The following is a 12,536-nucleotide window of genomic DNA, read 5'->3' as shown; positions in this document are numbered from 1 at the left end:
CTTCTTGGAAGTGACAATGGCCAGACAATGTCTCACCTACTTTGGTCATGTTGTCAGAAGGAACCACGAGATGGATAGACAAAGTGGTTGCAACAATGGGCTCAGGTATAGCAAGGCTCATGAGGCAGGCACAGGACCAGGCAATGTTTCATTCTACTGTGCATAGGGTCACTATGAGTCAGATGACTCAATGGCACCTAACAACAACAACATTACACTAGGTAGATACACTTCTTAGAATAATCAACCATGGGAGATCAGAAAGGCAGTATTTGCACAGAGATACAGCTCAGAGGGCAGGAATGCGTAGGAAAGAAGGACACAGAGAAAAGGTAACTACAGAGAGGAAGTGGGAAGAGAGCTGTTCGGGTGTGAGGATTGCATTCAATGTCATGAAACAAAACGTGTATGAACTGCTATATGGAAGATGAATTTGCTCTATGAACTTTCACCCACATCACAGTAAAGGAAAAAAAAAGTGGAAAGAATATACAGTCACTGTACCAAAAAGAATTGGTTGCAGTTCAGCCATTTCAGTAGTAAAGTATATGATTATGAACCAGTGATATCGAAGGAAGAAGTCCAAGCTGCACTGAAGGAATTTGGAAAAAATGAGGCCTAAGGAATTGACAGAATACGCACTGAGATGTTTCAACAAACTGATGCAGCACTAGATCGCTCGCTTGTTTATACCAAGAAATTAGAAGACAGCTACCTGGCAACCGATTGGAACAGATCCTTATATGTGCCCATTCCAAAGAAATGTGATTCAACAGAAAGCAGAAATGATCAAACAGTATCATTAATACCACACGCAAGCAAAATTTTGCTAAAGATAATTCAAAAATGGTTGCAGCAGTATATTGACAAGGAACTTCCAGAAATTCAAACCAGATTCACAAGAGGACATAGGATGAAGGATATCGTTGGTGATGTCAGATGGATCTTGGCTGAAAGCAAAGAGTACTAGCAAGGTGTTTACTTGTGTTTTATTGACAGTGCAAAGACATTCAACTATGTGTATCTTAACAAATTATGGATAACACTGAGAAGAATGGGAATTCTAGAACACTTAATTGTGTTCATGAGGAACCTTTACATAGACCAAGAGACAGTTGTTTGAATGAAACAAGGGGATTCTTCATGATTTAAAATCAAGAAAGGTATGTGTTGGGGTGTGTCCTTTCATTATACTTGTTTAGTCGGTAAGAAGATCATGACATCAAGATCAGAGGAAGACTCATTAGCAATCTGTGATAGGCAGATGCACAGCCTTCCTTACTGAAAATGGAGAAGACTTGAAGCACTTATTGATGAAGATCAAAGTCTGCAGTCTAAAGTATGGATTACACCTCAACATAAAGAAAACAAACACCCTCACAATTGGACAATAAGCAACATCTTGATAAATGGAGAAAATATTGAAGTTGTCAGAGATTTCATTTTACTTGGATTCACAATCCGTCTCCATCGATACAGCAGTCAAGAAATGGAATGATGTGTTGCATTGGGAAAACCTGCTGCAAAGGGCTCCTTTAAAATGTTTAAGAACAAAGCTGTCCCTTTGAAGACTATGGTGTGCCTGACCCAAGCCCTGGTCTTTTCAGTAGCTTCATATGGTTGTGAGAGCTGGACAGTAAATAAGGAAGACTGGAGAAGAGTTGATGATTTTGAACTGTGATGTTGGTGAAGAACATAGAAGGTACCATGGACTGCTAAAACAGTTAAATCTATCTTGGAGGAAGTACAGCCAGAATGTTCTTTAGAAGCAAGAATGGCCAGATTTCATCTCATACCTTAGCATGTTATCAAAAGGTACCAGTCCCTGTAGAAGGATATCATGCTGGGTAAAGTGGAGGGCAAGCCAAATAGGGGGAGACCCTCAATGAGATGGATTGACACAGTGGCTTTAATGATAGACTCAAGCATAGCAACAATTATGATGATAGCAGAGGACAAGGCAGTGTTTTGTTTTGTTGTATGTAGTGTTGCTATGAGTAAAGACCAACTCCATGGCACTTAACACCAACAATATTGGAAAGTAAACAGAAAAAAAAATTTTTTTAAAGAAGATGGTTTATTTTTTCTAACTTTCAATTTTTATATAATTTCAGACTTACAGAAAAATTACAAAAATAATATAAAACTCCAAAACCAAACTCACTGCCATCAAGTCAAGTCTGACTCATAGCAACCCCTATTGGGTTTCCAAGGCTGTAAATCTTTACAGAAGCCGATTGTCCCATCTTTCTTCCATGGAGCGGCTGGTGGGTTCAAACCACCAGCCTTAGGTTAGCAGCCAAAATGCCTTAACTGGAACTCCCATATACCTTTTCCTCAGATTCACCACTTATTTATACCTGCCCCAATTTTTTTTTTTAAATCATTATCTATCTGTGCATTACTTTCTGAATCACAGGACAATGAGTTGGAGACATCAGTCCTTCCCCGTATAGTTCATTGTACACTGGGAAAAGAATGATTTCTTATATAACCACAGTACTTTTCTAAAGATTAGGAAATTTAACATTGATACAATACTATTTTCTAATCCACAGTCCATATTCACATTTTATCCCTGAATCTAACATCCAATTCAGGGTCCTATGTTGTCTTAGGCTACCATGTTTCTTTAGTCTCCTTTAATCTGAAGTAGTTTTCCTCAGCCTTTCCTTGTCTGTCCTGATCTTGACATTTGTGAGGCCATTTATTTGTGATGTAGTGCCTCAGACATTTGACTGCTAACCAGAAGGCTGGTAGTTCAAACCCACCAGCCACTCCTCAGAAGGAAGATTGGGCAGTCTACTTCCATAGTGATGTTGTTGTTGTTGTTAAGTGCCGTCGAGTTGGCCCCAACTCATAGCGACCCCTCCTTGGGTTTCCGAGGCAGTATCACTACAAAAGTAGATTGCCTAACCTTCCTTCCGAGGAGTGGCTGGTAGGTTTGAACCCGCCAGCCTTCTGGTTAGCAGTCAGGTGCCTTAGGCACTATGCTACAAGAGCTCCCTCCATAGTGACCCAAGGAGGGGTCATTATGAGTCAGATCCAACTCGACGGCAGTGAGTTTGGATTTTTGATTTTTGGTGTCCCTCAATTTGGGTTTTTCTGATGTATTCACATTCTTAGATCAAGTTATGCATCTTTGTTATTGTGTCCTTCTCAGTGCATCATATTAAGAGGCACATATCAGTTTGTCCAAATACTGGTAATATTAATATTGATCAGTTGGTTAAGGTAGTGGTTATATCAGTTTGAATTTATAAATTCTTATTTTATTCAGTAAGATATAATCCATTACATTTTTTATTTTAATGCTTAAAGTATTCCAGATTTTTTGACCAGTAGCATGGCCTATGTTCTTTGGTTTGCTGTGTCCTTATCATTTTGGGTACACTTCCTTGCTTTCTGGCACAGTAAGCTTTCTAGGCTCTTCTTATACTTCCTTGCTCTGGAATCTGGACTTTTCTTTTCTCCAAGAAGCCCTGGTTCCTTTTAGTGGAAACCAAGATTTGAGTACTAAATGTACTCTTTGTTATTGGTGGTATTATGATTTATAGTTTACTGTTCATTGTTTATTGTTCAGATGAGCATTTGAAGTGTGTAAAATACTTTAAAAAATTAAAATACAGAAATTAAGTTGAAGAGGAGGATTAGATAGTAATATAAAGTGAGAGTGAGTTAGTCCACCAGAGTAAATCTGCTTTTACACGATAAGAATTGGGAAAGGAGGTAAAGAAGGTGGCATGAATTTAAGAAAATAACTTTTCATTGGATGCATGGGTAGCTAACTCTTAATTATGTTAGCAAATGATTTGAGAAAAAAATGCATTCTGATAATTTATCTCAACTATTCTAGATCAGTATATTATTTTTGGAACTGAAGATGGTATTTACACTTTGAATCTCAATGAGCTACATGAGGCAACAATGGAACAGGTAATTAGCAGTTTTATTTCAAGTAATCAGGTTGGATAAGTAAAATAAAAGATATATTAAGATTGTATTTGTTATGTGCCATCGAGTCAGACCCGACTCACAGTGACCCCTCTTTGGGTTTCCGAGGCAGTATCACTATGAAAGTAGATTGCCCAACCTTCCTTCCAAGGAGTGGTTAGCAGTCGGATGCCTTAGGCACTATGCTACCAGAGCTTCCTCTTAATTGTATAGTGGATCGTTTATAAAGAAGTGAAACTATACTCTTTATATGTTCAAGTTGAAAGATAATTTTTCTCAAGTCTTGGTAATTTACTGAATGATGGAGTATAGTTATTTGTATATTATTTCAGAAAATCAGAATTTTTTTTAGAGTTAAGGAATAAGCAAATGATAATTGGAAGATTTTAATTATCATCTCTCCCCTCACTCACCCCCCCCACCTCCAGTTATTTCCACGGAAGTGTACTTGGCTGTACGTCATCAATAATACTTTAATGTCATTATCAGGTATGTATTTGTGATTAAAGACAAACCATAAACAAGCAGAGATGTAATTTTCATACACATTATTTTAAAATGTTATTTGTAATTCTGGGTAATTATAATTTGGTATATTACTTTGGGGCTGCCAGACATTTTATAGCAACCTAAAGTGAGAAGAAACTTTGAGAGCAAACCTGTGTTTAGCTATGGCACCATTTCTCAGACCCACCCAGCATCAAAACATGTGAGAAATAGCACAATGATTGTCACCTGGGCCATCACCTTTCTCTCAGCCTCTTCTACCATCACTACCACCACTCCTACCCTCCACTAGATTACCAGTACTGAGTGAACGTTTTCATCTGTTTATACTCCAGAATACCAGTGCTGTCATACCATATTAATCACTGATAGGTAGTCATTATGAATTGTAGTCTGATTTAAGATCTGATTTAAGAAATGCCATTTTAGGAGGACTTGCCATTCTGTTTCATAATTTTACATTCATGTGCATATAAATAATTTGAATTCTATTAATAACCATTACTTAGTAGAGATTCTTCAGGAATTTGTGTATTTGAGCTGATGACAGTATTTATAAAGAGCATATTATTTTTAAATAATCATAAAGAGCTATGAGACCAGATGGTAGGTCTCAGCTACAATTACTAAATATTTTGTTCAGATTCTATAGATGAATTTTTGTTGTTGTTGTTGTGCTTTAGGTGCAAATTTATGGAGCAGATTCTGCTTTACCTTCAACATTTCGTGTACGTTTGGTTTCACTACCCAGTTACCATCCCCATCCCTAATTCTCTTGCCTCCTCTCCCTTCCTGTAAGCCCCTCCCCCTGCCCTTCTCAGTTATGCACTTTTGTGTGTCCTGCTTTTCCTCCGTGTGAATGTTGCCCCTCTGGTGGCCCACAGCCAATTACTCCAAGGGATGTATCTCCATAGAGTATATGGTGCATCCCCCTGGGTTGAGCAGTCTGCGTGTATGTCTTATTTACTATTGGGCTGAGAACCAGCCCTTGGGAGTGAGTTTTATCCCAGGTCCAAAGTGTATCCCAGGGCCATGGTCTTGGGGGCCCTACCAGACTCCATCCAACCAGTAATTCTGGTCATTATTGTGTTTTTTAATTTTGTTCCACGTTTCCCCTCCCACTCTATCCAGGATCTCCAGTTTTGATCCCTTCCTGAGTGGTTGGCATTGGTAGCCAGGTATCTTCTAGTTCTTCTGGTCTCAAGGTCCATCATATCCTAGGGCTCATTGTTTCCAAAAGCCTTTTTTTTTTCACTCTTTGCTTCCGGTGATAGAAGACCATTAGCTGCATCTTAGATGGCCGCTTGAAAGCTTTTAAGACCCTACTCACTACTCAACCAGTGTAGGTTGTGGAACAAGATTTTTATGTATTACGTTGTGCCAGTTGAGTCTGGTGTCTCCCAATACTATAATCCTGAGTCAGCAGATCCATTGGACCTCTCTCCCAGTGTCTGGCTGTCTATGAGGAATTGCTCTATACCTGTTTTCTGTTGCTTCTGTAATGATTGTGGGTTATTTTGTATCACTGGTATCTGTGCAAGATCAACCTCAGCTGAATCTGTCTTTGGTCTAGAATATAATCTTGTTCACTGACCCCCATCTGATCTTCTCAGTTGTCTATATGTTTATCTGTAGCCTGGTGTTTGGTGTAAATAATAATGCAGTATTATGGATATACTGGTATTAGCCTCTGTCATCTATATCTTGTGTGCACAATTCAGTGTCCTCCCTTTCCCCAATGTTATCATGCTGGTCACAGACTCTTTCCATACCATCCTTCCCTTTACCCACCTCAGCGTGTGGCCCCCAACTAGCCTAAAATTATCCCCTTCCCTCCCCTTATTTCCCTTCCCCAGTAAACTACAAAGTGAGTTCCCTTCCTTAAGCAAACCCTTCCTTGTCTTTTTACAGTAATGGGCTCATGCAATATTTGCCCTTCTGCGATTGACTTATTTCACGCAGCATAATGTCCTGAAGGTTCAACCACGTTGTGAGATGATTTGCATATCGTTCATTGTTCTTTAGTGTAGCATAGTATTCCATTGTGTGAATGTACCATAATTTGGTTATATATTCATCTGTTGATGGGCATCTAGGTTGTTTCCATTTCTTTGCTATAGTGAATTGTGCTGTGATGAACATGGGTGTACATATGTCTGTTCATGTCCTGCCTCTCACCTCTTTAGGATATATATTCCTAGTAATGGAATTGCTGGTTCAAACGATATTTCTATTTTCAGTTTTTTAAGGAAACGCCATACCATTTTCCACAATGGTTGTACCATTTTACACTCCCACCAGCAGTATATGAGAGTTCTAATCCTTCTGCAACCTCATCAGCATTTGTTAATTTTCTGTCCTGTTGAACTTTGCTTTTATTGCTGGGTGAGATGATCTCTCATCATTTTTTTTGATTTACAGCTTTCTAATGTCTAAAGATCACAAGCAATTCCTCATGTGTTTGTTGGCCGCCAGCACATTGTCTTTAGGGAAGTGTTTGTTCATGTCCCTTGCCCGTTTTTAAATTGGATTGTTTGTTTTTTTTGGTGTTGAGGTGTTGAAGTTTTCTATAGATTTTGGAGATAAGTCTTCTGTCAGATATGTTATAGACAAATATTTTCTCCTAATCTGTAGGTTCTCCTTTTACCCTTCTGACAAAGTCTTTCGATGGGCATAAGAATTTAATTTTTAAAAGGTCCCAGTTATCTAGCTTCTCTTCCACCTCCTGTGCATTCTGAGTTACGCTTGATAGTCTATTTATGTGGTAAATTGTTGTTGTTGTTGTTGTTGTTGTTGTTATGTACCGTCGAGTCACACCTGACTCATAGTGACCCCTCCTTGGGTTTTCGAGGCAGTATCACTACGGAAGTAGATTGGCCCATCTTCCTTCCGAGGAGTGGTTGGTGGGTTTGAACTGCCAGACTTCTGGTTAGCAGTCAAGTGCCTTAGCCACTATGCTACCAGAGAATGTGGTAAATTAGGGCCCCTAGATTTGCCCTTATTTTATCTTTGATGAATTTTATAGTTTTGGGTTTCACATTTAAGTCTTTGATCCACCTTGAGTTCATTTTTGAGTATGGGGTGAAGTATGGGTCTTGTTTCATTTTTCTGCAAGTGGATATCCAGTTTTGCCAGTACCATTTGTTCAACAGGCTATCTCTTCCCCATTTAATGGATTTTGGACCTTTCTCAAAGATCAACTGTCCATAGATGGATGGGTCTATTTCTGTGTTTTCAATTCTGTTCCATTGGTCTATCTTGCTATCATTGTACCAATACCACACTGTTTTGGCTACTGTGGCTGTAGAGTGGGGTTTGACATCCAGGGTGTGATACCTCCCACTTTGTTCTTCTTTTTCAGTACTGCTCTGCTTTTCCAAGGACTCTTTCCTTTCTATATGAAGTTAGTAATTGGTTTTTCCATATCCTTAAAAAATTTTATTGGTATCTGGATTGGGATTGCATTAAATATGTTTTGGGTACTATTGACATTTTCACAATATTGAGTCTTCCTATCCATGAACAAGGCAGGTTCTTCCATTTATGTAGATCCCTTGTAGTCTCCTGTAATAGTGTTTTATAGTTTTTTTTTTTTTTTGTATAGGTTTTTTGTGTCTCTCATAAGATTTATTCCTAGGTATTTTATCTTTTTAGTAGCTATTATAAATGGTATTGTTTCCCTTATATCTTTTTCGGAGGTCTCTTTGTTGGTGTAGAGGAATCCAACTGATTTTTGTATGTTGACTTTGTATCCTGCCAATTTGCTGAACTTCTCTATTAGTTCCAGTATTTTTTTGCTGAGTCTCTTGGGTTTTCTATGTGTAGCATCATGTCATCCCCAAATAGAGATAGCTTTATTTCCTCTTTGCCCATTTGGATGCCTTTTATTTCTCTTTCTTGCCTTATTGCCCTGGCTAGGACTTCCAGTACAGTATTAAATAGGAGTGGTGATAGAGGGCATCCCTGTCTGGTTCCCATTCATAAGGTGAATGCTTTGAATCTTTCTCCATTAATAATAATGTTGGCCTCTGGCTTTGCATATATACCCTTTATCATGTTGAGTTTCCCTTCTAGCCCTATTTTGCTGAGAGTTTCGAACAGGAATAGGTGTTGGATTTTATCAAATGCCTTTTCTGCATCAATTGATAGATGCGACCATACGACTATACGGTTCTTTTCTTTTGGTTTATGTGGTGGATTACATAGATTGTTTTTCTGATGTTGAACCATTCTTGCATGCCAGGTATGAGTCCCATTTAGTCAGGATGTATTATTTTTTTTATATGTTGTTGAATTCTGTTGTCTTGGATTTCGTTGAAGATTTTTACATCTGTGTTCATGAGGCATATTGGTCTGTAGTTTTTCTTTTTAGTGGTGTCTTTCCCTGTTTTTGGTGTCAGTGTTATGCTTGCTTCGTAAAATGGGTTTGGGAGTATTCCATCTTTTTCTATGTTCTGGAATAGCTTGAATAGTATAGGTGTCAATTCTTCCATAAATATTTGCTAAAATTCTCCAGTGAAGCCAGGAATTTTTCATTTGGAAAGTTTTTTATGACTTGTTCAATTTCTTCCTTTGTTATGGGTCTGTTCAAATATTCTGTCTATGAGTGGGATAGCTTAGATAGGTCTTGTGTTTCTAGAAACTTGTCCGTCTCTTCTAGGTTCTCAAATCTGTTGGAGTACAGTTCTTCATAATATTGTGTCAGTATATTTTTTATTTCAGTTGGTTCTGTTGTAATGCCACCCTTTTCATTGATTATTCTTGTTATTTGCATGTAGATGAAACTTGATCAAAAAAGGGGAAAATGCAGAACAGAATTTAAAATTTATGTAGATTCCAGACTTTCTAGAGCCATGAAGGACTAGATGAAACTCTGAAGCTATTGCCCTGAGATAATCTTTGAAACTTAAACCAAAAATATCCCCTGTAGTCTTCTTAAAACCAAAGGGTAAGTTAGCTTACTAGTGAAAAAGGGCTGCCTTGAGAATTATGCTCTTTAACAACTGTCTATATGGGATCAAATTGACAACCACCAACTCAAAAAATTAGGTAGGAATCTTAAGGGGCAATGAGTTTATGTTAATGGGGAAGAAATAACTCAGAAAAGAAGAGTGAGAATGTTTGTACAACTTGAAGAATATAGTCAGTGTCACTGAATTGTACATGTAGAAACAGTTAAATTGGTGTGTTTTGCTGTATAGATTTCAACAACAGCAGAAGTTTTAAAAATTGATAATTATGTAAAAGCATAGTATTTGTGCATAAATGACTTCTAAAGAGCAAGGATCCTCAAAAGAGTACTTAATGTCTTTGCTTTTAATGGTGCTTTCCCCCATCATTTTTTTGTTGTTGTTTAGTAAGACTTATATTTTATTACTATTATGAAAATGAACTTAGACCCAATTCTAAGTTATTAAATAAGCTTATACAAATAAGCTTAAAACCACACAGGAAACAAGTTATATATTTATAAAATCACTTTGGGAAAAATCAGCCTGTGATTGAGTTCTTTCTGTACTCTGAGATGACTATAAATCTAGGAGGAGGTATGTAGCAGAGCTCAATAGAAAACATTGTTCTCCTGAAAGGTGTATGTGTGTGTGTGTGTATGCATGTGTACATGTATGCACACACACATGAGTGGACATATGTGTTTGGCTGGCTATCCAGCTAGTAGGCAATCTATGTATATAGAAGAGATGGATAGAGTAAGAATGGTGCAGTGTTAGGCAGAATGTTTGTAACCTGAGAAAATACAGAGAATGTTGTTAAGAACAAGACATTATATGTGTGTTTTTTCTAATAATAAAAACATGTTTTTGGGTTGTTATATTACTGTACCAAAGTAATAAGCAGTCAGAAGATGTTTGCCGTATCTTCCCATGTTTAACACAGCTATGTTTTTTATTACATCTCCTCCTTATTTATTGGCAGTATTGTTAACTGAATTTTGCATTTACGACAATAGTAAAATATCTGACTATTTTGCATATTATGACTTATGTCTGGCAGTAATGGATGCCAAGTTGTAAGGTGAGAGTAATACTGTGATGGTTAAGATTATGTGTCAGCTTTATTAGGCTATGATTCTCAGATGTTTGGCAGTTATGTGATGATGAAATTTGGCAGTTACGGAATGATGTGTTTATCTTGGCATAATGCTGATTTTGGAACGTAACCATGTCAATAAGTGAGGAGTGGATATATATGAAAATTTCAGTTCATTATGCTTATATTAAGGCTTATAATATTGGTTTCTTTTAATTTTCTTAGTATTTTATTAAGGCTTTATTTATAATCATTTAATCTAATGTAATTTATTAGGTAATTTATTAATGAATAGATCTATCCCAGTTAAATAATAACAGTTTCTAAGGAATTTCCTGTGCTATACTAAAAGAATCACGTGTGCATCATTGTACCTAAGACCATGACATGAGGTTACATTCCATAATATTTAACAGTTTGCTTCTATGCTAGCATTATTAAAAATTTATACATATATTCTGCCCAGACCACTTACTAAAGTCAGAAAATACCTAATTTGTGTTTTATGAAAGAAAATTATCTACTCTTTTTAAGACATCATTTTACCTATTATTATCTTTCAAAATAGTATTAACTAGGGTTTTGTTTTGTTTTTCTGTTTTGCTTGGCTTTTTGAACATTTCTGGACTCTTCATTTTAGAAGGTAATTATATTTCTTTTACTTGAAAATTGTATTTTTCTACTGTAAATGATCCTAATAAGAGTAACATGTTTCTTTTTTATAGGAAAAACCTTTCAGCTCTACTCTCATAATCTTATAGCTTTGTTTGAACAAGCCAAAAAACCAGGATTAGCTGCCCATATTCAAACTCATAGGTTTCCAGACCGCATACTACCAAGGTACAAGATAACATTTTGATTCTATTGGGTGTGAGGGGAATAGTGTCTATTTTCAGAACAGCCAGTGTTCCTTGCCCAGTAAAAATACTTGTTTTCTCTTAATTTTAAAAAGTAGTTTACAATAAAATACGTATCATTTAGAATGCAAAAAAAAAAAAACAAACAGTGATTATTAAACTTGACTGTTCATGGAAATCACCTGTGTTGTTGTTGTTAGGTGTTGTCAAGTCAACTGCAACTCATATCGACCCTATGTACAACAGAATAAAACAATGCCCAGTACTGTGCCAGCCTCACAGTCCTTGTTATACTTGAGCCACAGTGTCAAGTTTTGCAGCCAGTGTCATTCCATCACGTTGAAAATTTTCCTCTTTTTCACTGACCTCCACTTTACCAAGCATGATATCCCTCTCTAGGAAATGGTCCCATCTAACAACATGACCTAAGGAGGTGAGGTGAAGTCTGGCCATTCTTGCTTGCAAGGAACATTCCAGCTGCAGTTCACCCAGGACAGATTTTTTTCCTTCTTCTGGCAGTTCATAGTACTTCCAGTGTTCTTTGCCAACACGGCAACTCAACAGCATCAACTCTTCTTCAGTCTTCCTTATTCATTGTTCAGCTTTCACATGCATATGAGGTAATAAAAATATCATGGCTTGAGTTAGGCATACCTTAGTCTTCAAAGAGACATCTTTGCTCTTCAGTACTTTAAAGAGTCTTGCAGCAGATTTGCCCAGTGCAGTGCAACATCTGATTTCTTGAATGCTGTTTCCATTGGTGTTGATTGTGGATCCAGGTAATAAGAAATCTTTGACAGTCTTTTGACAAAATCTTTTTGACAATCTTCAGTCTTTTCTCCTTTTTTTTTGCTAATGTAGTTTATTGGTCCAGTTATGAGGATTTTCTTTTTTTTTATGTTGAGATGTAATCCATACTGCAGACTGTAATCTTTAATCTTTATCAATAAATGCTTCAAGTCATCTTCAGTTTCAGCAAGCAGGGTTGTGTCACTTGCACATCATAGGTTGTTAATGAGTCTTCCTCCAATCCTGATGCCGCATTCTTCTTCATATAGTCCAGCTTCTCAGATTATTTGCTTAGCATACAGGTTGAATAAGTATGGTGAAAGGATACACTCCCATCCTGTTTAAAACCATGCAGTATCCCCTTGTTCTGTTTGAATAACA

General features: G+C 37.1%; 1 protein-coding gene across 1 annotated transcript in view; it reads left to right on the top strand.

The window, feature by feature from the left end:
• The window catches only part of MAP4K5 (mitogen-activated protein kinase kinase kinase kinase 5), a 182,637-nt gene that overhangs the window by 147,178 nt on the left and 22,923 nt on the right, over positions 1-12,536 (top strand). The window contains exons 20-23 of the mRNA XM_042781362.1: positions 3,857-3,936; positions 4,383-4,443; positions 11,150-11,152; positions 11,235-11,349. Coding sequence (XP_042637296.1) covers positions 3,857-3,936; positions 4,383-4,443; positions 11,150-11,152; positions 11,235-11,349 — 259 coding nt within the window. The remainder of the gene's footprint in view (positions 1-3,856; positions 3,937-4,382; positions 4,444-11,149; positions 11,153-11,234; positions 11,350-12,536) is intronic.

This window comes from Orycteropus afer, unplaced genomic scaffold, assembly GCF_000298275.1.
Source record: "Orycteropus afer afer isolate SDZICR_OR568_19922 unplaced genomic scaffold, OryAfe1.0 scaffold00111, whole genome shotgun sequence".
Lineage (NCBI taxonomy): Eukaryota > Metazoa > Chordata > Mammalia > Tubulidentata > Orycteropodidae > Orycteropus > Orycteropus afer.
The sequence above is the reverse complement of the archived record's forward strand: the minus strand, read 5'-3'. Positions and strand labels throughout refer to the sequence as shown.